We start from the raw sequence: 26,977 nt of genomic DNA, 5'->3' as shown, positions 1-26,977 counted from the left end.
GCTAAGGCTAGCCTTGAATTCATGTTTCGCCTGCCTCCATGACCTGAGGGCTGGGATTATTGGCATGCACCACTGGTGTACAGCTCTCTTCTCCCTGATATTTAATTCAGTGCTTATTTTAAGTGGGTTGTGTGTTAGAAGATGTACCGGCGATGACTGTAAAAACAGGAAACCTTCCTTTTGTGCAAATAGGTTTTTAAAAATACAGTATTTTCAGTAATTCTCATGCATGTATTTTGAGCATGTTCACCCCTTTACTCCCCCCTCCCCAACTTTCCCCCCGGATCTGAGAAAAAACTTGTTTTTAAAAGCTCCATCATTGCTATTCTTTTGTTCATCCTCTAAATGCAGATCAGAAAAGCTGTGGAGACTTCAAAGGCAGCTAAAGAACAAATGTTGATCAAACAGCACAAGCAAGTGTGGTGGCAGGAACAGGAGAGGCTGCAGGGAATCAGGTGAGACTGGGGATCCCCTCCCCAGGTCAGTGGGAATGTGTGAGAACTCCTGCGTGTTCTCATGATCGACTTGCATCAGTAATGGCCCATGCTAGTTAAGCCACACAATTAAAATTTAGAGTTGTTGAAACTGGGGTCACATTCTCTTAGTTTACTCTAGAAGGCAGGGAGTCTTCAGATCCGTGTTCGCTTCCTGGCGTGGGGTTAAGGGAGGACTCCCACCCATGTTCGCTTCCTGGCGTGGGGTTACGGGAGGACTCCCTCCCGTGTTTGCTTCCTGGCGTGGGGTTAAGGGAGGGCTCCCACCCATGTTCGCTTCCTGGCGTGGGGTAAAGGGAGGACTCCTCTGCTTGCCACACATGTTCGCTTCCTGGCATGCGGTAAAGGGAGGACTCCTCTGCCTGCCACCCGTGTTCGCTTCCTGGTGTGGGGTAAAGGGAGGACTCCCACCCGTGTTCACTTCCTGGTGTGGGGTAAAGGGAGGACTCCTCTGCTTGCCATTCTCCCTTTTGTACTCCCCATCCCTGGCGTGGCCCTGTGAATGTACGCATCACATGCTCCTGTTTGACTTGCATGCTTCTTCCCTATAAAACAGAGACTCCTCGGGGGCAGACATCACAGTCATCTTTTCACAGTGGGTACCCAGAAGAGGATTAATTGATGCTCTCAGTACAAAGGAGCTCTCCTTGTTGGCTTGATATTGCACCAGGACTCACTCGGTTTTGATCTGGGTCCTGTTACTATTTGTAGCAGTCAAAGATGAATTAAGACAAAATAATAATTTGATACTTGTTCTTAATTATTATAAACTCAGCAGCAATAACTTTCCTTTCAAAAGTAAAGACCAAAAGAGAAAGCAGATGTCTTTCTCCCCATTTAAGGCTAACCCATTTGCTCTGGACAATGTAATATGTATAAATTATGCTTTTAAAATATTACTACATGTACTTATTCTTGGGAAGATAGAACATTGTTGTGATCTTAGTCGAAGTCAAGTTTCCGAATTTTATTCTCTTTCTTTGGACTTGTGTGCTTTCCTGCCAGTAAGAGCTTTGTACTCTGTGCATTGACCCCAAACGAGAGGTGGAAGGCTCCTGACTGACGAGGGGTTTAGATTACGATACAACTTAAAACAGGAAAAGAAAATGCTACAAACTGTACAATATAGTTAAGCTATAAAAACCAAATCATATACACCAAAACCCTTCAAATGTCACCTCTAATAGAGAAAAAAACTTCAAGGCCCCTGCAAAACCATTTTGAAAATTTGCATAACTTGAAACACGATAAAAAGGAAAGCCACTTGTTAGCTTTAGTCACTGTAGTCACCGACACAGGCACACACAAAGGAGGGCACTGGGAAGGGTTTCCTTTCTGTCTTTCATTTTGTAAATTTTGGTCATTGTACATCCTCCCTAATGTGGACTGAGTTGGTCTTGGGCCAGGTAGATGAATCATATGCATAGCATTATGGAAACTCATCCTGTTGCCTGGGATGGAAGGACAGATATGTTGGAGGCAAGGAACTCTCCAGTGAGAATGACCCCACTGCCTGCAAACTTATAAGCATTAAACACTGAAAACAAACAAGAATCCTAAGAGAATTTTCCATGTTCTTCTAGAATGTAAGGTATCTTAAATACATACTCAGTGAAATTGAAAACTAATAGCATTAAGAAACTTCTCTAGTGGTAGGGAAGTGTCTAGATGTATGGAGGATGTAGGGACCTTGGACAAATAAGTAGTTTAAGTGCCTTATTTGTCTACTTCAGAAGATCTGCCCGGCATGCTGGATGCACCTGTAATCTCAGCAGTCAAGATGCAGAAGCAGGAGGATTACTACAACTTCAAGGCCAGTCTGGGCCAAATAGCTAGTTCCAGGCTAACCTGGGCTATAAAGTGAGACTGTGTTTCAAAAAAAATTAAAAATGAACACACACACACACACACACACACACACACACACTCTGTACTCCCTTAATAAGGAAAAGATTCTTTCTTTCTTTTTATTTTTCTTGACAGGGTTTCTCTGTATTGTTTTGGAGCCTGTCCTGGAACTTGCTCTACAGACCAGACTGGCCTTGAACTCACAGAGATCTGTCTGCCTCTGCCTCCCCAATGCTGGGATTAAAGGCGTGCACCGTCAACGCCTGGCTTAAGGAAAAGATTATTATGCTTTACCCAAAGACCTCATTTGAGGGCCTCAGACCTGCAGAAGATAAGGGGTACAATGGTGTTTAACCTCTCCTTGATATTGGGTACGTACCAGTCAACCAAGTTAATAGTTACTGTGCTTAACCTCAATCTGGAAAAAAAAAAACCATACCAAATAGGCCTCATTGTTCCCCTGCTGCTGCTCAGACTTCTGGCTGGGTTTAGAGGGCTAAAGTGTCTGCAAAAGGTAAAAAAAAACTGGCATGTGGGAAGCTGGGATTGAAATTGTATTTGTTTTCTGTGTTCCATCATCTTGGAGCTGACAGGCTTTTCTTTTTCCCAAAAGGGTCTATTCGATTCAAAGTAGATCTAGTTCTCCAGCCTCATTAATAAAACCAAGGGAAGACAGGCTGGAAGATGGTTCAGTTGGTAAAGAGCTTGGGAGGGAGCCATCTCTAGTCCCTGCGTGATAAAAAGCCTGGCACGATGGCTCACATGTGTTCTCATGAGGTGGGGACAGGAGGATCCTTGGAGCTGGCTGGCCAGCAAGTCCGGCTGAATTGGTGAGCTCCCGGTTGAGTGAGAAACCCTATCTCAAAAAATAGGGTGGAGGGCTGGAGAGTTAGCTCGGGTGTCTAGAGCATTTGTTGCTCTTGTTGGGACTCAGGTTAGAATCCCAGCACCCACAGGGAGCCTGGCAACTGTCTGTAACTCCAGGCCCAGGGGATCTGAAGCCCTCTTCTTATCTTCAGTGACACCAGACATATATGTGGTACACCTACGTACATGTAAGCAGGGTGCACGCACATACATGTAAGCAGAACACACAAGCACGTAAAGTCAATAACTCTTTAAAATTGAAAAACAATAGGGTGGAGAGTGATTGAAGAAGACACTTAACACCAACCCCTGACCCGGGCCTCTACACACACACAAAGAGGCACAAGTTAGTGCCTTGAAATCTGTGCTTAGAGAACTAAGTAAAACTTCCAAATACCGAATTTGTTTACTACTTAAAGTTGTAAATTTTTATTTGAAATTTAGCAGGCTAAGTCAAATCCTATTCCCTGCAGTCTGTGCTACATGTTCCCAAGAGCACATGTTATTGTTTCCTTCTTGACACAAAGTGAGCTTTGGTGCAATCATTTGTAGACAATGTATTACTGTCTGCAATGCAACCATTTGTAGATGGGTTAACCTGGTGAAGCAGTAAATGGGAGTCTAGACCTCATCCTTGCCTGGGAGTTCGAAGTTTTGGGTGCAGACTTGGTTCACTCAGATCATCAAAGTAGCACACAGCTTAACTTTTCTGGCAGTATGTGGACTCTTGCTATTTCCGCAGCCCCTCCCCCTGGAAACAGACGGAGGGGTTGTGTGTGTGAGTGCTACCTTTGTGAGTAAACAACTCTGCTCTAAAGTGAATTCTGGTTTGTCTTCATGAAATGCACCCACTCCACCTTCAAATCCAAAAAGAAAAAAATGCCAGGTGGTGGTGGAACATACCTTTAATCCCAGCACTCAGGAGGCAGAGGCAGGCAGATCTCTGTGAGTTCCAGGCCAGCCTGCTCTGCAGAGTGAGTTGCAGGAGTACCAGGGCTACTCAGAGAAACTCTGTCTCACAACAACAATTACAGAGAGAGAGAGCGAGAGAGCGAGAGAGCGAGAGAGAGAGAGAGAGAGAGAGAGAGAGAGAGAGAGAGAGAGGATGGCACCTACCCTGCATGTAGCAGTTGCAGTTGTGCTCTTAGAAACAAGGCTGAAGAATGGCTCAGTTGGACAGTTGGAAGAGTGCTTGGCTAAACACGCACAAGAGACTGATTTTGATCCCCAGAAACAAGTGTTAAAGGAAATCTGAAAGTATAGTATGTACTTGAGAACCCAGTACTGCAGAGGTGAGGGTGGATGGGTCCTTGGCTCATTGGCTGGCAGGTCTAGCCATTGAGTGAGCCCCAAACCAGTGAGAGACACTGTTTCCAAATGGTAGACAATGACTAAGGAAAGATACTTAAGGTTGACCTCTGACCTCTTTGCACATACACCCAAACACATGAACATAGGTACTCATATTCGAACACATATGCACACCCTCCACCATTTCTGAAAAAAATCTACCTGCTAGGAAATAGAGAAGTATCATTTATAGTGGCCTCTCACCTTTATTCGAATATGAATTCTCTTGGAAAGTGATGGTGAATATGAATGTGCATACTATCTAATATTACAACATGAATTACAAAAAGCATTTGGAAATAGTGTAAAATATCAGTGAAAAGCAAAAGAACCTCACAAAACTCCAGCATGAACTGCTAAATATGCTGTTGCTCCAATGATATAAAATACAGGTAAAGAATAGAAACCTGTTTGTGAAAATGAAAATAATAATCATATTAAAGTATTATAATTGCCACTATTTTCTCATTTCATTTTAATATTAAAGTATACATCAACCACAAATCTGTGATTTATCTGCATAAACAAGGGTTACAAAAATTGTGTTGAATGCCCACCTAGAGGTGAGGATAGTTTTACTCCAGAAATGACTGCATCTTTAAAAATGCAGTAAAAGATTATAGAGATTTATTGATCATTACTGGATAAAACCAAAATATGCTTTTGTTCCCGTTTGTGAGTCAGACTCCCTCATCTCTGACCTTTAAGTGGCCTCGTTGTAGGTTGAGGCTGACTTCTCTCCCCCTCTTTAAGTGGCCTCGTTGTAGGTTGAGGCTGACCTCTCTCCCCCTCTTTAAGTGGCCTCGTTGTAGGTTGAGGCTGACCTCTCTCCCCCTCTTTAAGTGGCCTCGTTGTAGGTTGAGGCTGACCTCTCTCCCCCTCCCTGCTGTTGCTGCTACTCAGCCCTCATCGCTACCCTGCTGCCTTGGGAGTCTTTCTGAGCTGAACCCTGAGCAGGCGGGGTGGCTCCCCGGTGCCATGGGTCGATTAGTGTGGTATGCTGCCAAGGCCTGCAGGGACCACTTGCCCATGCTCATCCTGATGTTTCTGCCCATGTTAGGGACATGGCTTGAACAAATGAGCCGACAAACACAACCGAATTCGATGGACTCTCCCTACCCCACTCACATTTAAGCCTATAAGCATGCTTATGACTATAAAAAATTGATTGAGATCATGTCTGTTTCAGATGTAAATTGGAGTCTGAAATAAAATCTTGTCTCAATGAGGAGAGCATTGGAAATGAATGTTTTTGTGAACTTAAGAGTTTTGGTGAGTTGTCTTTTTTTTTTTGAACTTACATATGGGGGAATTTTGTTTGGAACTATGAAAGTTGGCCACTTGCTTTGTGCTCTCGTAGTAGTAACACCTGTCTGATTTTTTTCTAAACAAATATGAAAAGTCTATAAGCTATCAATCTGTTCCTTACTTTGTGTCTCTTTGACTCAATTTCACTTCCCACAGAGGAAGAGCTGTCAGGACAATGGTGCACGTATCTCAAAGCTGTGATCGACCCTATTCAAAAGCTAAGATCAGACCTAAAGAGACGGCACTACACTTCCCAGCATTCACCCTGCCATAAGGGCTCTAATTCAGCAATGGTTCTGGAAAAGGTCAGCATGTTTTAAAACATAATGTGATATCTCATTTTTTTTTTTTGTCCCAGATAGAACAGTTGAAGCAAACACCTGCCTTGGGTGTTCAAGTAGAGGGCGCTCCAACATCTTAAACATGTACTTGGATATGTCCAGGGGCCCACACTTTAACTTATTCTCCTGCCTTCATCCTTGCCCCTCCTCCCAGCACACTTGGAGTCCCTGCCAGTACAGCGAGATCAAACTGTCTGACTGCTGAAGTTCCCCATGGGCCCTTCTTAGTCCGTGACCCCACCCGCAATCGCTTCCGCTTGACCTTCTTCCTTCTTCAATGGCATCTCTTGCTTGGCACCGTCCCATTCCACATGAGCTTGGTCCCACAGAGGCCGGCCGTTGTGCTGCGCCCTTCACATATCAAACCTAGCCCTGTCTCAGAGCCCTTAGGCGGGGTGTTTTCTCTGCTCTTTAATTCTTTGCTGACCAGGTAAGTCTCAGTTACTCCTAACTGCCACCCTGTGCTCACACCTCTTTCCTCCTCTGCATGCCTTTTTGCGTGCCTTTGTTTACTAGGGTGTTATGCTAGCAGGGTCTGAACTTTCATCTCTCGGCTTGTCAGTTCCTCTGTAATATTACACTGCTCTCACAGATAATCAAAAGCTTCAGCTATGCCTAGACTAGAAGCTATGTCTGGTACTGTAGACTAGCAGCAAGGATTCTTGAGAGCGAAGGTGTGATTGAAGTCTTACCATCAACAATTACCATCACAACACAGGGTGGCTGTGACTATTGGGTGGTGAGCCCAATTTTGGTGATAGGTCGGGAATCCTCACTGAGGCTTGCTTGTTTGATGAGCCTTGGCTGGCAGGCAGCTTTTTTCTTCACAGAACTTCAAAAGGATTTTCCCTCCTCTAATTTTGCACTGCCCACTGGCTTCTGAGACTGTGACTTTCAATAGAAATAACCTTGAGCGAATTGCCGTAATTTACACACTTCCTGTCCACATGCTGCGTCCTCTAGGTTGACTCTGTCAGGAAACAATCCAAGGCTGACTTTGAAAGACTTGATCAAGAGCAACAGGAACTAGAAAAAGACCTATCGGACTGGAGTGTGAAGGTAAGTGTGATGCGACAACTGATTGGCTCTTTCAACACATTTTTCATTGTTGTTAAATATAATAATAATTCCTTTCAGCTACCAGATTATTCTACAGATGAAAAGACTAACCTGCTCAGTGAACAGCCGGCAGAGTTAGAGACTTTGGAGTGCCCATACCCTGATCTGAAATCGTCAATCCTTAATGAATTCCGGAACTTTACAGAGAAATATCAAAAGAAACTTGAAGACTTTGATATGCAATTAGAAGACATACGCAGGTGATCAGATAGACCTTCTTGACTTCTGAATGCTGAATCTGAATTTGTGTTCAGGGTCACTATACTTCAGGGATGGCTTCTTGAAGGAGGAAAGATAAGTTGAATTAGAGGTGGTTTACAGCAGTCATTTGCTGCTATGCTCATAAAGGCATATGGATATACTCTAATCAGTACTGTGTATGACACACTTAATCATAGCACTAATTCAACTTCCAATGTTTCAGGATCTCACTTTACTTTAATATGACTATTTTCCTTTTTGCTTGTAGTTGTTGGGTCTTGGAAGAATTCTCATGGTTTGTATATGTGCACATCTGTGGCAATGTGTGCATACTTCATCCATATTTCATTTTTTTGTTTTTTGAATCAGGGTTTCACTAAGTAGTTCTGGCTGTCCTGGAACTAACTCTGTAGACCAGGCTGGCCTTGAACTCACAGAGACCGACCTGCCTCTGCCTCCTGAGTGCTGGCATTAAAGTCTATGCTACCATGCCTGTCTGAGTGTGTGCATACTTTATAAGGACTATTTGTCCACATTGTCATCTTTAGCCAGTGTGACCTTGGTTTCTTGTTGTTTGCAACAAAAAACTTTCCTATTTGATAGAATTATTACTCAAATTCCATGATTTATATTAGGGTCACAATCCTCCCCAACTCTCCTTAATCCTTTGCTATCAAACTTTGCTTAATTGTAATTAAATAATTTATCTCTATATAGAAGCTTGTTGTAACTTACTCAGTCACAAAATGAATCCCCTTCATCACAGTAGTTTCTGTATCTCAAGAACAGACCCCACAAATGTACTTGCGTAGGCACACATTGTTTTAATAGTTATTTGTTGCAGCAATGAAAGACTGAGCAAAAGGACTGACTACTTTTGTAGATTATGTCCATAGAAGTTATTTTATAGGTGGAAAAGCAGGAAAATGTACATTTATGAAATGGGGCACTATCCAGGAGTTACTGTGATTATAAAGCCAAGGAAAGCCCAGTCATTCACGGTTTTGCCTTTGTGTATCTGAAACAATACACAAAACTCAAGAACATTTGTTGACTCTGGGGAGGGAGACTGCAAGTACACACTTGGCTAAAACAAATAACTTTTTAAGACAAAAAAGGTTAAAAAATAAGCACCAAATAGAAAAAATATTGGCAATACTTGAGATGAAAGATATTAAACTAATATAGAAAGATATTTGGCAAATTAATTGAATAATAACCAGCAAAGGAGATGAAGAAGGAAATTATCCTCTTTTCCTGCAAATACTTATTTAGTGTCTACAAGCATAAACCAGATAAAGCTCTCAATACTTGTTGTGTTAGTGTTCTAGTGCTATGAAGAGACACCATGACCACAGCAACTCTTATAAAGGAAAACATTTCATTGGGACCAGCTTACAGACTCAGAGGTTTAGTCGTTATCATCAAGGTGAGAAGCATGGCAGCATGCAGGCAGACATGGTGCTGGAGAGGTAGCTGATGTAGATATACCAACAATCTGTTAGTTTATCTGGATCTGCAGGAAGAGAGAGAGCTAGTGGGCGTGGCTTGGACTCTGAAGGCCCACCCCCAGTGACACACTTTCTCAAACAAGGTCACACCTCCTAATCCCTGTCAAATGGAACTACTCCCTAACGAGCAATCATTCAAACATATGAGACTATGGGGGCCCTTCCTATTCAAACCATCACACTTGTGATCAAGTTGGCAGCACACAGAGGTGTGGACAGAGTCCATAAGGCAATTATGTTCTACAGTATTAGATGCTGTTAAGTGCTACAAAGGCATATTTTAGAGTCAGAATGTGCTGGGATTTTAGAAGGTAGATTGCTCTTCTGTGATTTAAAATAAAACCTTGGGGCTACTGATGTGAAATCATGAAGTGGGTTGAGAGAGCTGGTCATGCAGACATTGGACATAAGAACCCATGTTCAATGAGTGTGTCTGACAAGGATTCAGTGTCTAGGAACCAGGGAAAGATGAGCAGAATCACTGAATGAGGTTCAAGAAGTAAGAGTGAATAGTAAATTATTATTATTTGTGTGTGTGTGTGTGTGTGTGTGTGTGTGTGTGTGTGTGTATTGCTGGGAGTTCATACAGTAAAGTGACTGTCACACAAGCATGACGACCTGAGTTCAGATCCCCAGAACCACATAAAAGAGAAATGTGGTGATATATCTGAAATCCTAGCACTGGGAAGGAAGAGACTGGAGGGTCTCCAGAGCCCACTGGCCAGCTGGTCTTAATAACTGGTCCACGTTCAGCAAGAGCTCTTGTCTCACCCTATAAGGCGAAGAGTGGTCAACATCAACTCTGGCCTACACACACACACACACACACACACACACACACACACACACACGCACGCACACAATACTCTATTAATATAAAGAGAATAGTATTTGTCTCATCAGAAATAATAAAGGCAAAATCATTAAAATTAAATAAATATTTGACTTCAAGCATTTTCATTATTAATTTTTCCCTTCCTACTGGTAGCAATATCTTCAAGACTATCCATGTGGGTTGGTGTTTTGTCATCTTGACACAAATTAACATCATCTGGGGAAAGGAACCTTAATTGAGGAATTGCCACCATCACGTTGGCCTGTGGGCATGTCTTTGAGGCGTTTTCTTGATTAATGATGGACATGGGGGGCCTGCCTCACTGTGGGTAGTGCCACCCTTCAGCAGATGACTCTGGGTGCTATAAACAAGCAGGCTGAGCAAGCCGTGGGGAGCAAGCCAGTAAGCAGCATCCCTCCATGGCCTCTGCATCTGCTCCTGACTCCAGGGTCTTTCTCTTCCCTTTATGACAGACTATAAATTGTGAGATGAAATAAACTTTTTCTTCCCCAAGTTGCTTTTGGCCATAGTATTTACCACAGCAATAGAAGGCAAACTAAGACACTACCTAAATAGCCAATCATTAGGCAGCAGTGACATCTGGCATGCTGAGTCCATACAGCACAGTACCACGCTGTTTCTAATCCATAGGGATTTTTAATGACACAAATAGCTGTAATATGTGTTATGTAAGTAAAAATCGGGTCACAAAGTGGGTTATATAATATAAATTCTCTTGGTGTTTCTTAAAGTTTGACATCTACATCTGTACACCCACAGAAAAAAGAGTGGAAACCCAGTCATTCAAATAAACAACTAGCACAGTCACCCCAGGTAGTGAAATTATAAACATTTTGTCATATTTCATTTTTATTTTATAAGGCAAATTATGGGCTTAAAATTTTAAGGTAAAGGTTCAATAGATCATTGGTATTTAATGAGTACCTATTGCATGATATGACAAGTACCCGTGACTTTAATCCTGAGTTTATTTCATTTTTTATTAGCTGTGTTTTGTCAGGTGAGGCACCCCTTTGTAAACTCTGCACTTGGGAGGCAGAAATGGGAGGACTGTGAATGTAAGACCTTCCTGGACTACATAGCCAGACCCTGTCTCAAGCCATGGAAAAATCAAAGGAACAAACGAGGGTTGTTTTACTCATTAAGTAGCCACAGTTCAGAGGAAGGAGGGCCATTTCCTAGTTTTGAGTCCTTCGTAATTCAGTGGATGAGGTGCTTTCTGCCCATCTGAATAAGAAAGCTATTTACATATGCCAGAAAGCTGGTCAACCTTGTGTCCTAGATCAGTGCTGTTTAATGGAAATATATGAGCCACATATATAATTAAAAAATTCTAACTAGTTGTATTAAAAATGAACTGGTTGTATTAAATGAATTAGTTGTATTAAAAAGGAAAAAGGTGAATCTTTCAAATATATTATAACTAATATTTCCAAAATATTATAATTACAACAGACAAATATTTTATAATTATTCATAAACCTTTACACACGCTGTTTTTTTCATAACGTTTTTGAAACATGCTCATAGGACAGATCATGCTAATATAGCCATGACAAGTCACGCACATGTCTGATGGCTAACATCTTGGATAGCACAGCTTTAAAGAATGGTCTCATTTACTACAACACACTATAAAAACGATCTGAACACAACAGAGCCTCACCCTTCATTCATCATGCAGGCAAAGCTCTTTGGATTCTGCTTAGTCTGTGTGTCGTTAAGAATACGAAGTTGAATTTAATTGCTTGTTTTAGATTCCAAAGAGATTGTGGCTTTAATTTCCTCACATTTAGATGAATTAATCATATCGATGAGACATAATTGTGTGATGGTCCATTTAGCTGTGTCAGATCCAAAGTCAATATGTAGACTACTATAGCAAGATAACAAGTACTTTATAATTTTTGTTGATGGGTATATTAAATTTTATACTGTTGGCTCATAATTAATATTTTGAGATCTGAATCTGAATGCCATTTAACAACGGGCCCTCACAAATGCTCTAGGATCCTGGTTTTCAACTTAATTATTTCCACTTATCATTTTTGTTGGTACCATTCAAGGCAGTGCTTTCGTACTCTATGAAAATTTCAGTTTGTGTATTTGTGTCTGAATTCAGCAATAATTACATTATAGAAAAATTTAAAATAGAGATAAGTGAAGAAATGACATTAATCTAAATCTCAGAGTGACCTTAGAGTAAAACTTTTGTGTATTTCAGATATATGTGTATTGTTTATGAAAAGGAAAATTATGCACATAGCTTCCCTATTTAATCTCCCTCTTGCTGTTCTTTTGTTCTGTGGTATTTGCAGACTTTCTCCTGCATTCTAAGTCATCCACTAGATATCCTTTGCCTGCAGTTTTTTAAATTAGATGCATGCTAGTATAATGTGTGATTATATCCTACAAATTCAGCCAATTTTCCATTTTTGAGTAGTAGTTATTCTACATTTTGATGCTTGCTTAGAGACTTTGAGATGGACTGGTTTGTCCCAGTATTTTTAATAATCTTGTGATTATTCTGTTTAGATGGGTTTTAGAAATAGAGTCAAAGGGTGTTAAGAATATTGTTACACTTCGAGAAAAATCAACCAAAGTTATGTTTTCTTTTTCTTCTCCTTTCAGTTTTTTGTTTGTTTATTTTTTAGTTTTAGGTTTTTGAGGCAGAATCTCATGCGTTCAGGGAGGCCTCAAACTCATGTGAGCTTGAGCTTGTGCCGAGCGCAACACAAATTGTAGCAAGTTTTATTATTTGGTTCATCTTCTAGACTTAATGATGAGGACTTAGATCTTGCCATCCTGAGGAATATCATCAGGGTCCTGCTCATGCTTTGTGTCCCCATGTTTACCCACATGGTGTACCTCTAGCAATGTCTTTAAGTCAAAAGAAGAACACACCCATTTCCCATTGCATCAAAGCAAACCATACTCTATTGCTACTAAAGATGAACTGGGCAAAACCCGCATCATAAGACATCATGGCCTCGTAAAAGCTTAAACAAACAGATGCTTGTGCATGTGTCTGTTGCCTGATGAAGACAAGAGAGAAGAAAGCAAGGGGAGTAGGATAACAGAGATGACATGGGCTCACTGATAAATAAGGCCACAAGCTAAAACATCGCAGCTTTCACACATATGCAGAGTGCCTGGGTCAGTCCTATGCAGGCTCCCTCGTTGTCTGGTTAGCAGGGGCAGAATCTTATTCTGGCTTTTGGTTCCCTATTCCTCATACTTGGTTGCCTTGCCCAGCCTTAATACGAGGGGAGGTGCTTAGTCATACTACAACTCGGGATGTCATGTTTTCTTGTTACCCACGGGAGGCCTGTTCTTTCTGAATAGAGTGGATGGGGTGGGGGTGGGGGGAGGCAGAGGGTAGGTGGGGGACTGGGAGGAGAGGCAAGATGGGAAACATTGGTCAAGATTTAAAATAAATAAATAATAGTTATAATAAAAAACCTTCTACAAAAGCCTACAATAAAAAGCCTTCAATAAAACATTGCATCTTAACCACCAGTGGACATTTCGTCCTAAAAATGTCCTCTCAGAACTGTTGGGAAGGTTCTGCATGTGAACCTGTGTTGGTTGTGTGCCAAGAGTGATTAATAAATGGAGGAGTTGAGGGGGGGGAGGGAAAAAGAGAGAGAGGTGTAATTTTTTGATCATCAAGTGTTTGCTTAGTCTGCTTGATTAGCAGACCCAGGCCATTTCCCACTTTCCTTGGTGCATTCCCAGGGGAAATTCCCACTCATTGCTGGCCTTTGCATCTGTTGAGGAATCAGTAGTCATGGTAGACAGTTTTCTTTTTATCATGTAGCTTTAGTGGTATTGTTTTAAAAGAAAATTTTCATCAAAATTACTAGTTTATAATTCAGTGTTATCTCATACCAGAAACCACATTTTGTAGTTATTCAACCTCTTAACTGCTGAGCTATCTCTCTAGCCACAGTGTTTAAGTTCTCTTGGAATTCCTTTGTTTAACTGTATTTGTATGTTAGGAATTGTAAAATGTAAAAAGAAAATTTGTTATGTGCCACACGGCAATTGAAGTTCAGGTCTCAGCCCACCAGGAGGAAAATCAATGATGTGTGATCTCAGATAAGCAAGACCCTGAGACCCCATACTCCAGAATATATTTTGTTTCTTCTGTGCCTTTATGTGTTTGCTGCTATCTTTCTCTTTGGTGTCTTGCATGGGGTGAATGGGTGTGGGGAGATCCCCACTGCCTGTAGTATGGTGTGTTTATCTCATGGAAACATTCTACTGGGCTGTTTTACCTGTGAATTATTATGAAGATGATTTCTTCCTAAGCTGTTGTATTGTCTAATTGAAAATATGTTAGTTTAAATGGAGCTTCATGATTGAAAAATGAAACAAGGAAGTGTCACACAGTTAGAACGTGAGTTTCTGTTGAGGAGCTGTAGATACTGTGGCTTAGGTTGAAAAACAATTGAGTCCAGTAGCCCAGCTAACTTAAATTCGTTTAACCTTAATATTGGGAGACGAGTTCACAGGTTTCAAAGTACATTACAGCTGAAACAAAGCTTTGAAAATAACTTAAAGTTAGACTAAGATGTTTTGTCAATTAGCTTTGAAGTGAAAAAACCCAAGAAGACAATCTAAAGTTTTAGAAAGGCACACAATTGAGTCAGGAACTCTTTAAGGTTGGGAACAAGAACAAAGCAGCCCAATTATCATTAGCTGACACACCTTTCTTGCTAGGATTGGTTGAGTATCAAAGGTGATGATTAATTCCTTATACCCATTTCTGCCTCAACCTCCTGATACAAGAAACTATTGATGAATGGGCATGCGCCCTAAAGATTTAAAGTAGAGCTGCCTGATTCCTTTTCATATATAAAAGTTTAGGTTTGTGGTTCTTTTAAGGTTCCCCTTAAGATTAACTTTCAAGATAAGTAATAAAATGATTGGTCCTTTCTTTGTAACTGGGAAACGCACCCTGCCAGTAAAAGAATACTTTGCTTACTTGCACTGTGTTAATCTATAACAAGTTGCTTAGGTATGAATGTCCGTGGGTTCTTAGGGGTCATTTGTTTTTCACCTGTAATATATAAAATATTTAATCTTGTAAGTAATATGGGAATCGTTTTTTATCTGTATTCATCATAATTATTCACTTGAAAAATAGAATGTAACCACGTTGTTATATTTTTATATTGCCCGAAAGATTTTGCTGGAGTATATAAGCTGTACAGATGGAATTAGATACAGGGAGAAGGAAAACATCAAGAATGAGAGAGTTAGAAGGAAAACATCAAGAATGAGAGGATAAGGAAGAATATGGTAAGAAGAAAACATGAAGATAAATGGAAGGGACATTTCTGTATAGGGATAAGAAAAGAGGCTGTAGAATACAGAATGGAGAATACAAAAAAGAATAAAAAAGGGAAATCATCAAGAAAGAGTGTCTTTTCCTTTAACTTGCTCAGATAAAAAAGTCAGTATGTGCTGACTCTGTAGATTCCCTCTGAGTCCTGTGCTGCTAGAGGCTGCGCCCCCCCCCGCAGTGACAGTATGTCTTTAATTTAATAGTCCTTTAAAATTGATTGTATTATTTTTGTTTGTGCATATGTGTGTGGGTGCACATGAGTGTAGGATAGAAGAGGCATTCCGTCCCCTGGATTTGGGGTTATAGGTGGTCATTTACCTGATGTGGATGCCCAGAACCAAACTTAGGCCCTCAGCAATAGTTACCCCTTAATTTCCGATTCAGCTCTTCAGTCCCTCCCTCAAGCAGGCTTTATTGTTAACATCACTACCGTCTAAACCTGTCTAATAAACCAAACCAAACCAAACTAAACCAAACCAAACCAGACAAATGAACAAATAAAGTCCCTTTCACTTTTAATAGGCATGTAGCAATTTTACATATTTATGTAGTGTGAAGCAATAACATACTCACACACACATCCACACAGTATAAGGATCAGATCAGTGTAATCGGCATTTTTATCATTCTACACATTTATTATTATTTTGAGTGTGCAGCAGCAAAATCCTCTCTCTTAGCAGTTTGAAATCATTAGACTAATTCTTGTCAATCATCGCTGTCCCATGCCGTTCTAGATAATTAGAATTTATTCTTGTCCCAATTCACACATCTGTTGACCATCGTCTTTCTCTGCTTCATTTTCTCATAACGTCCGTGGCTGTGGTGACCACTGTTCTACTCGCTGCTTCATTGAGACAAACCTTCAGCTTTCATATGTAAGTGATATCACCCAAGGTTGGTCCCTGTGTTTTACCTGTTTTCATCAGTATCCTCCAGTTTCATCCACAGTGCTGACAACGACAGAGTTTCATTTTTGATAGGTGTAGTACTGACTTTCAGCTGTCAACTTGATCACCCCTGAGTCACCTCAGAAGAGGGGTCCCTCTACTGAAGAATTTCCTCAGTTGGCTTGGCCTCTTAGTTGCTGGTTGATGTAGAAGGGCCCAGCCCACTGTAAGGGGGTCATCCCTAGGCGGATGGTCCTCACCTATGAGAAACCTGGCTGAGCAGGAAGGGAGCAGCTTTCTTCCATGGTTGCTGTGTCTGCCTGTGCTTGATACTTGCTTTCCTCATTGAAAGACTGTGGCTTAGAAGTGTGATCCAGGTAAACCCTGTTCTCTCTGAGTTGTTTCTCGTCATGATGTCTATTACAGCCACAGAGAAGCTAACTAGGGCAACAGATTTTACACATATACATATCTATACAGATCTAGATATTTATCCATTACTCCCAGATTTCAAATTTATTTATACATAGTCTTTTATTAATTTTTTTATTTCTGTGGTATCAGCTGTCACTTTTTTTCATGTTTGATTTTCTTTGTTGGAATTTTTCTTTTTCCTATAAAGTAGTTTGCTAATTTTACTTATCTTCATTAAGCATTTGTAGTTTTGGTTTGTCTCAATTTCTTTTTCTTTTTTCTTTTTTTTCTATCCTGGCCTTTGTAATGTCTTTCTTTGTAATATTTTGGATTTGGTTTGATTTTGCATTTCTTGTTCCTTGAGTGGGATCATTGGGTTATTTATCTGAAATCTTTCTAATTTTCAATTTAGTTATATTTGTTTCACTATGATTGAATGTTCTAGCATTAGATGTCGATATAGTTACAATTGTTATTTCATTTTGTTGAACTTGTCCCTTTATCACTAAATTGTGACAGTGTTTTTTCCACAATATTTAACTCAAAGTATTTATCTGTTACTTTGGACTTGTATTTGCATAATACCTTTCCTGCTTTTTCACATTCAATTTCTGCATTTCTTTATTGGCAAACTGAGTTCCGCACAGCATGTGGCTAGATCTTATTAATTTTTCCTATGTGGCCAGTCTATGATGGTTTAAAAAATATTTGCATGTGTATTTGTCACATCAGTATACATGTTCATGTGTGCAAGCAGGTGTGTGTGTGTGTGTGTGTGTGTGTGTGTGTGTGTGTGTGTGTGTAGGCCACAGGATGGCATCCAGAGACATTGTCTCAAAGAAATAATTACTCTTCGCAGTATTACTTTGAGACAGTGTCTCTCACTGAACCCGGTGCTCACTGATTTGGCTAGTCTGGCTGGCTAGAAAGCTCCAGTAGTAGAATACTCATCTCTACTATTTCCCCAGTGCACTCTTATGCCTGTGTTTTTTTTTTTTTTTTTTTTTTTTTACATAGGTGTTAGGGATCTGAACTCAGGTCATCTCCCCATCCTCAATCCATGTGTCTTAAACGGGGATTTTAATTCATTTGCATTCAAGGTTATTTTTTGAGAAATACTTTCTTGTGTGATTTTGATATTTCCCCCTCAGGTTCTTTTGCAAATCTCTTCCTTTGTCTCTTGTTCATATGTGGGTCTCTTTTCAGTGCTGGTAGAGTTTGACTTTCTTCTCTATTCCTCCTGTGTGTCTCCTCTCTTATTGAGTCTTCAACTTTCTATGTTTCCAAGATGGCAGGGAACATCCTTCACATCTGTGTGGAGTAACTTTAAGTATTCCTTGTAAGGCTAGCCAGGGAGTGATGAATCTCCTGGTGTCTGTTTCTGAAACACCCCATTTCTTCTGTATTTCTCCAATTAGCTTTGCTGTGTACAGTGCTCCAAGTTGAAATGTGCTGTTTGATTAGGACTTTGAATACTCATACAGTTCTTTCTTGGTTTTTAAAGTTTCTGTGGAGAAGCTTGCTCTTAGTTTAATGAAGTTCTCCTAAGAGTATTTGAGTTTTTCTTGCCATTTTTAGAATCATCTCTTTGTTTCGTGCTTTAAAAATGCATGTGTGTGTAAGGTCCAAGAAAATGCTGAAGGAAGACCCCAGACTCAAATAGTATGCAAAAACAAAGAGCGTTTATTTCCAAGTGTGTACAGAGTCAGTCACCTGTCCAAAACGTCAGTGACCCTGACAGGAGCATGCAGGGTTCTTTTAAGCACACTTAGGGGAATTTCAGGAACAGTTAGGCCATCTCAAAATGATTGCTCAAGCAAGCAGCAGTTACACTAGTTTATTTTTGATTGACTGAGGTTTTTGTTTTTTCATCTTTGGGCATACTGGGGCAAGTCCCAGCCTGTTTTCGGGGTTTATAGGAACTGCTCTTTTTTGGTCACAGTCTGTGGGACCTGGCTCAGGCCTCGTACATGCTTCCCTCCTAATCCCTGCTCTCAGGGGAGGTGTTGACTAATGACCTTTGTTGAAAAAAAAAACTTGTTTGCCTTAAAACAAACAAGCTAGTAAGCAAGCAAACAACAACAACAAAAACCCCTGAAACCTGAAACTTAGATCTGTTGTAAAATGTACATGTATACCCAAGTGTGCAAGTGTGTGCAGGCTAAATGTTGGCCTCAGTGTCATCCTTAGGAACACTCTCCACTTCTTTTGAAACAGACTCTTTTAATGCTGTTGAACTTACAATTAAACTAGACTGGTTGGTCATTGAGTCCCCAGAATCATCATGTCTCCACCTGCCTCCATTTACTGCTGGGATTATAAGTGCGTGTCACCATGCCTGGCTTTTCATGGGCTGCTGGAATTGTAGTGACCAGTCCCCCATTTTAGCAGCCATTACAGGCTAACATGTGCTTGCATGACCTTGCTGCTCCTGTCCTGGTCACTAAGGTCAGATGACCTCTTTGTGGCAAGGAACTGTGCTTTACGGCTCTGGGTGTGCTTTACGGACAGTGCACAACAGTGACGTGCAGAACATAGCATCCACCCTGGGAGGGCCTATGGGCCATAACAACCAGTTGACCAATCAACACAGGGCGGGTCAACCAAACCTGGAAGCGCACCAATCCTGAGACTGTTTCATCCCCCTAGACACTCCCCTTAAGCTGCCTTTTAAGATCCCTGCCTCAAGGTTGTTTGGAGTCTTTCTCCAGCCATCTGCCATGGTGGCGGGGTGAAGGGCCCGAGCTAAACATCTACAATAAAAGACTCTGCTTTTGCATTGAAGTAGACCTCTTGGTGATTTTGGGGTTCAGAATTTGGGCACAACACTCCTTGGTGATTCTTGGGAGTTAGCCTAGCATCAGGTTTCTCCCTAAGCCCACAGTGGCTCTCTCTATTAAGGTATCTCTTTCATCGCTCTTCCACAGCATCCCTCCCCACCTTGGCCGTCTCATTCCCTTCTTTCCACATTCCCCACCTCTTCTCGTCAACATCCCCCATCCAGTTTCCCCCCTAGAGCTCTTCTAATTTCCCTTCCCAGGTGATGCATGTGTGCCTCTTAGGGTCTTCTTTGTTATCTAGATTCTCTGGAGATGTGGATTGTAGTCTGGTTATCCATTGCTTGACATCTAATATCCACTTATAAGTGAATGCATACCATGTTTGTCTTTCTGAATATGGGTTTCTGAAGACAGAATTTCTGTTCCTCCTGGTCCTGCAGCCGTTTAGTCCCAAACAAACACACTGAGGCTTATTAATTATAAACTTTGGCCAATGGCTTGGGCTTCTTATTGGCTAGCTCTCTCCTAATTATTAACCCATTTCTATTAAACTATGTGTTGTCGCGAGGTTGTGGCTTACCCATAATGCTCTGGCATGTTATTCCTTTGGTGGCTACATGGTGTTTCTCTCTTGACTCTCCACATTTCTCTTCCCCAAAGTCTCCTAGTCTGGTAGACCCACTTACATTTCCTCCATGGCTAGATCTGCCTGTCCATAGGCTGAAACAGCTTTATTCATCAACCAATAAGAAACATATATTCACAGCATGCAGAAGGACATCCCTATCAGGTTACCTCACTCAGGATAATTTTTTTCTAGTTTCATCCATTTGCCTGAAAAATTCATGAGATCATCAGTTGCTCTTTTTTATTTATTTTTGTAACTAGCATATGATGTGTAGATTTCATGTGGCATTTTCCTTCCTGATTGTTTATTTCTTTGCTGAATGTCACACTCACATTATACATTACTTTCGTAGTTGAATTGTCTATATTTTGACAATTATTCCCTTGAGATATCCTGCATGTCACTTTGTTGTGTCATAGTTCTGTGTCCTTATACTAACCTTTGTGCATCTGACTAGTTGCCTCTATCAGTTGTACAGGGTAACTTTTATGGCAAGTCTTATTCCTGGTAATACTTTCTGGGTGTTAATTGGACAGTCTTCATTGGCTGTGGTTTTAGTTGGATACTTTCACATAGTGTCTATGTGACTTCTTCAGTTCTTATCAATATTGGTGATGACTACAGGTATCTCAGTGTTCAAACTTGCAGGATTTGCGGGATTTTATCACCAGCTGAGATATACCTCTGTCTTAGTTGGGATGGGTTTATTGCCTACACCGAGTACAATGGGTTTGGAGTGCCTATCTGTTTCTGTGGGTTTTGGGGATGTCCTTAGTGGCCCTATGTGTGTTGCTTCATGCCTGGTACTGAGTCAAGGTGTTACCAGTGTCTGAAGCCTTCACTACGGTGAGAAATAGAAGTTTATTGAATAGCAAGTCAACATAGGTTTTTTTGAAATGACTCAAGCACATGCAGTTTAGTAGAAATCAGCCAGGGTCAAACTGAATTTTCCCAGTTTAGATCTCTTTGTTTTATGAATGAATAGCATTGCCTCATCTTTTAGAAAATCATAATGAAATGGCACGTGTGACCTCAGTGTTTGGAGGTGGAGGAGAGGGGGGACTGAGTGCCACTGGTCTCAATCTCTGCACCCTGAAATCCTGACCTGCTAGAAGCGCTTGGGAACATGCACACTGAGAAGTCTGGGTGTGCTCTAAGGAAAATGAAGTTACAAAACATATTTAAGTATAAAATTTGGATAGATCAATAAAATAGAAATGGTAAATAGCTCACAAATTTTTTCTTTGGTCTCAGGTATTTCTATAATTTAATTTATTTAGTCTTATATGTATGGCTGTTTTGCCTGTACTTATGTCTGTGCACCATATTCTTGCCTGGAGCTCACAGAGTCTAGAAGGGGACATCATATCCCCTGGGATTGGAGTTACATACTGTTGTGTGAGCTCGATGTGGGTGCTGGGAATCGAACCTGGGTCTTCTGCAGTGCTCTTAAATCCTGGATCATCCATCTCTTGAACACCTGTATGCAGTATTTTTAGTTGCAAAATTTTAGGATACTTGCAGTGTTTTATTTAGAAAAGTTTAGAAATTAAACAAATTTCTATTTCAGAAAGATAAGGGATTTTTTTTTAACTTAGTGTGTTTTGTTACCATAATCACCAGTGAATTGGTTAACTTGTGCAAAAACTTTGTAAGGTAGAAGCTAACCCTGTCTTAGTTATTTTACAAACTTGTTTTTGTAATAATAAAAAATCAAGGTTTTATTAGGAGAGATAAATGTTCAAGTTTTAATTTAGACCACCCTTATGTGGAATATAATTTTATTTTAGTGGCTAAAAGGTCCTGTTTCTAAGAAATGGCTGCTTTGTTACACTGAGGAAAGTCTATATAACACTCGCTCCTTTTGGATTTTACTATGCCATCTCTCTCTCTCTCTCTCTCTCTCTCTCTCTCTCTCTCTCTCTCTGTGTGTGTGTGTGTGTGTGTGTGTGTGCGTGTGTGTATGTGTATGTATGTGTCTGTGCACATCCATGTGTAGGTCTGTGTGCAGTAGTGAATCCTCTCCCTTTCCTCTCAAAGAGCAATCTAATGGATATGGGTGGTTGTGCTGTTATTATTGCCTGTGTGAGTATTTGTCTTAAGATTTAGGCCTATTCCTCCGGAAACTGCTATAACTATTCTAGAAATGATAATAATTATGATATTTAACATGCTATTTCCTTTCAACATTTTTTTAAATTTTACTTTTCATGCACTGGAAAAATGACTTACAACTTGTGTAATTTTAGTAAATAGAGAAAGACAGTTGAGATGTGAAGCTTCTCAAATCAACAGGAAGGTCAAAACGGATGTCATTGTTATACAGGGCGTACTTAGTTTGAAATATCTGGTTTAAATGTTTTATAGTTCTCTCATACATTTAAGTGGCTTTTAATGTCATTTAAATAGCAACTAATTAATATATTCAAGCAATTTATAAAAGTGAACCAAATGTCACAAATTCTTCTGTTGCTGTTGTGTTTATTTATAACAGTGTGTGCTGCTTAATATGTGCTTGTATTTGAAAAGCATTTCAGTAAATGTTTGCTATTCGCACATTGTGGACAGCTACAATCTTGTACCATTATTCAGTAGGCGAAGCCATCAAAGTAATTAGTTTAAATCTACTTCTCCATTTATCAAACCATTCAAACTGTTTTTGAAAATTATGCATGAGGTTGATTGTAGATTATGTTAGGCTGATTTCTGCAGAAACAAAACCAAGATGGGTTCCTGGAACAACAGAACTATTAGAGGATGCTCTGAGAAGGCTTAGAGGGAGGCAGAATAGAGGAGAGATGCCTCAGCAGGAGGGCATCTTGGTGGAGGATGACTCTGATGTCATTTGAACTAAACTGGTGTCAGCATTAGCCCCATTGGAGGGAACTGACTGGGAAAGCCTTGTTGACCTATGTCTATCACTCAGCTGCCATTTTTGCTTGGCCTTGGAAGCATCATGGGAGGGGAGTCTCAGAGTGGGGTGCTTCCCCTGTGGCCCAGGAAAATTGTCCTCAGAAGAGAAGGATCTCTAGATGTCACCAGCCCAGACTCGTGGCATCTTGGTGATGGGGATCTCCCCTAAGAAACAGTCACTATTGTATAGATGAGTAATAGTTTAAAAGGACAGAAACTTACTGGACAAAGGTTCTGTCCCTTTCTCCCATGGTGAATATCTCACAAACATAGGAATCAGATAAGGCTAGCAATTCAACTGTGTTCAGGGCACTTTGATTTTGGAGATAGTTTAAAACGTTAACAAGGGCATGAACTTTAGTTATGTTCTTCTATTGCTTGCGGGATGATATTGAAGAATTTCTCCTGCTAACTGCTGTTAAAATGCATCCCCATTACAGTGAATGAAAATGGTCCTTGAGAGAGGACCTGAGGCATTGTCCTTGACAACCTGAGGGCATTTTAAATGCCAAGTGCACTCAGGAAAGCTTTTCTCCTGGGTTAATTTCTCTACTTGAGGTATTTTATATGCAGAAGCCTTTGGCTGTCTTCACATACAGAACCAATCCAGTTGGAACCAAAACACTCGGTTTGTTCATGAATGAATTCATTTTAATATTTCTCCTGCATTAGATTATTATGACATACTGAAAAATTTCCTGTTGGTGGTCCATCTCTCACCCTCTTTCTTCTTCCCTTTAGGTAGTAGGTATGGAGAATTTTCTCTTTAAATTTTTTTCTCATGCCCCTTATCAGTGTATTGAAGGAACTACCTGACCTTGTATGAGGTGGTGTAATTCCTATTAATTCCACTCACTTAAAAGGTGTCCTATTTTCTTAAAAATGTCACATATTTTTCAGAGGCAGAAAGATATCTGAAAAAAATGAAATTGCATAATCTAAGTTGTAAGATCATTGATACAGTAGAAATAAACAATGGCAATCCATCTTGGATCAAAAAAATGTTCGTTACTATTAATACTTCCCCTGATTGCATTTGTATTTGATTATTCTAATTTACTTAACGGAGTAATAATAACATGCAAATAAAATCAGAATATAAAGAGGCATTAATCAGTTTAGAGTTCAAATTGACAATGCAACTTTTTCACTTTGCATAGGACTTTGCCAATACTTTATGCAGATTGTGAATCATCCCAGTGCTTAGAAGTGCTGGCAAGGGGGCCCGGAGAAATGGCTCAGCAGTTAAGACCACCATCTGTTCTTCTGAAGGACCCAGGTTCAATTCTCAGCACCCACATGGCAGCTTACAACTGTCTGTAACTTTAGTTCCAGGGATTCTGATACCATCACACCAATGTACATAAAATGAAGTTAAATAATTATATATAAAAATGGTGAGAAGGGACTAGGTGTGTTGGAACAGACTGGACACATGACTAGGACAACTTGCAGGATCTTGTTTACAAGTGATTTCTTTGCACAGGTCCTTCCACCCAGCCACATGACTGATTCAACCCCTGAAATGCAAATGGTAGAAGGGGAGAACCAACTCTATGTAAGATGACCTACAACCTGCTGTGTACCCACATGCACATACACAAAATAAATGTTACGAAAACTCAATAAAAACCCAAGTTATTTATTTGGTCATCAGAAATGTGGCATCCTTGTGTTTCTTTTCATCACCAGTCTGTAGTATTATCCACAAAGCATGAGGTAAAGAGAATAAAGTACAAGCTTATGTGACTTGCCTTGGAGCTCAAACCTCACATTAACTGCCACTCTCAATCTGTCTTTATTCTTCTGTATGTAAAAGTTTCATCTGTTTATATTTATGCTTTCCTCCAGTGTAGAAATGGGAACTTTGTTGAATAAGGAAAATTTCTTTTTAATCTTTATCCCTAATAACTATCTTTCCAGTGTTTATCTATTTCATTCCCTGGTGACAGTTTTTAAAATATTGCTAAAGGCAAAATACAACACATATTAGGAGAATATAGTGTCTCACCAACATCTTCAAGTTATGCCTGGAACTATGGCAAGATCAAACGAAGCACTGAAAGAATTCACAGTACATGGGCTTAGTATTTCCCTGGAAAACATTCAGTGCTTAACAATGAGGAAAAATGCCTCAGATGAGCCTATTGCTACATTCCCACTGTTCTTCTTCCTGGGGGTGGGAGTGAATCTCGGGGTTCTCTTGAGGTTAGGCTGAACAACATAGTGAGACACTATCTTCAAAGAAAGCTTCATCTTCTGTGATTTCACGACTTGCTAATAGCTTGAACAGTTAGAAGTCCCTTAAACGCCATGATTGTTCACCTCTGTGTTGTGACTTTTTTATTGCTTCCAGAAACTTCCAATTAAGTGAAGAAGAGCAGTGGATTTACCAGGCTGTCTTAGACCAGTACCCTGGAAATCTCCTTGGCAGAAGGACTCTGTACTTGGACATGTTACAAAGATACTTTCCTCACAAATCTAGGCATGATTTGGTGAGTGCATCCTGATGGTTACTATATATATCCTATATGCCTGTGAATTGCAGTGTTTAGTGACCCATAATTAGTAAGACAAATGTATGTCTGTTAAATAGTTGTGGTGGTTTGAAAGGGAGTGACACTCTCATGTGATGTGACCTTGTTGGAGGAAGTGTGTCACTGTGGGGCTGGGCTTTAAGGTCTCTTTTTCTCAAGCTTCCCTCAGTGTGACAGTCAGTTGACTTCCTGTTGCCTGCAATACATGGCACTCTCAGCTCCAACACCATGTCTGCCTGCACGCTGCCATGTTCCCCTTGGTTTTAATGGACTGAACCTTTGAAACTGTAAGTGAGCCATCCTCAATTAAATGTTTTCTTTATAAGAATTGCAGTGGTCATGGTGTCTCTTCACAGCAATGAAAACCCCACGACACTAGTGCTCCGAGAGTTCTTTATTCCTCTACTATAGAAGATACCATGACAGTTTGCAAACCTGTGTGGGTCCTGTTTTAAGTCTATAAAGTCTGGGGGAAGGTCAGGGCCAGTACACTGTGCTCCCCTGCCTGGAGACTTTCACCCCTGGAGTTCATGCCATTGCTTACCTGCTCACTATGGAGACCCTGCCGATCTGACTCTTGCCTGAAACTGGAATGCTTGCCTTCTACCCGCAGAGCCTGGGAAATGCGACTAGCCTCCATCACCACAGCTTTGCCTGATTCCCACATGGTTCCAAACACACGCGCCACTTCAGGAACCAAAGGCACAACAGAAAGTTACCTGACAAGAAATTGAGAAATTATTATTTCATTCTGTAGTGGCCATGACTACAATGGCAAGAATTCCCATGTCCCCAAGCTTGTGCCAATTTAACTTTTAAATGAGCCATGCTGTGAAATATTACACTTCACCTTTGCAACTGTTTCAAATTAAGAAGTGAATTGCATGCATTCGGATGTTGCTTTCTGTCAGTCCTGTGACAGTCCTTTAGTGCATGAGGTAATGGATGAAGTACCATTGTTACCAATAATGTGCGGTGAAGAAACTCAAGACCACACAACTAGTGTGGCTGTCATCTCCCATCCTTCTCATCCTTCTTCGGTCCGTTCTCCGACCCTGTGTAGTAAATACCTAGTTTTGTTAATTCAATTTTTAGAGATTAAAAACAGTTTTATTTATTCTTTGTGTCTTTCATATTACTCGTCTTGACCCCATTCATCTCTCCATCCCTTCTGTCTGCCCTCTGACCTTGCAAATCCCCCCAATACAATACAATTTAAGAGAAAAAGAAAAAGAACAATCTCATTGTGGAAGCTGTAGTATGACACGTGAGTCACACAGTGTATACCCTTTAGTCCGTACATCTTTACTCAAAAGTGTTCTTTGTAAAGAGTCACTGGTCTGCTTTGAGGCCTCTGGATTTTGCTACACCATTGATCCTGGGCCCTCACCAGGACTCCTGGATATCTTGTTGCCTGTGTTGTGGAGATCCTACAGCTTTGGATCTGCAGGACTGGCCCATTCATGTGCTCCTCAAGATCATAGACAGGGTGGGTACTGGGAAAGGCCAGCTCATAGCCCCGGTTCTGAGCCTGGGATCAGCGCTTCCGATCTCCTCTGTCCTCACC

At 40.6% G+C, this 26,977-nt stretch overlaps 1 protein-coding gene across 13 annotated transcripts in view; it reads left to right on the top strand.

Annotated features, from left to right (window-relative positions):
- The window catches only part of Ccdc148 (coiled-coil domain containing 148), a 261,051-nt gene that overhangs the window by 87,871 nt on the left and 146,203 nt on the right, over positions 1-26,977 (top strand). For 11 of the 13 annotated variants that reach the window (XM_040745389.1, XM_040745390.1, XM_040745388.1 and 8 more), the window contains 7 exons: positions 352-455; positions 5,749-5,831; positions 6,024-6,172; positions 7,172-7,267; positions 7,346-7,527; positions 16,118-16,126; positions 25,230-25,368. In XM_040745389.1, the coding sequence (XP_040601323.1) occupies positions 352-455; positions 5,749-5,831; positions 6,024-6,172; positions 7,172-7,267; positions 7,346-7,527; positions 16,118-16,126; positions 25,230-25,368 (762 nt within the window). The remainder of the gene's footprint in view (positions 1-351; positions 456-5,748; positions 5,832-6,023; positions 6,173-7,171; positions 7,268-7,345; positions 7,528-16,117; positions 16,127-25,229; positions 25,369-26,977) is intronic. The other 2 variants (XM_040745393.1, XM_040745392.1) reach the window with 1 other exon arrangement.

The sequence above is a fragment of the Mesocricetus auratus genome, unplaced genomic scaffold (genome assembly GCF_017639785.1).
Source record: "Mesocricetus auratus isolate SY011 unplaced genomic scaffold, BCM_Maur_2.0 Super-Scaffold_100004, whole genome shotgun sequence".
Classification (NCBI taxonomy): Eukaryota; Metazoa; Chordata; class Mammalia; order Rodentia; family Cricetidae; genus Mesocricetus; species Mesocricetus auratus.
This window is presented reverse-complemented; position numbering and strand designations above follow the sequence as displayed.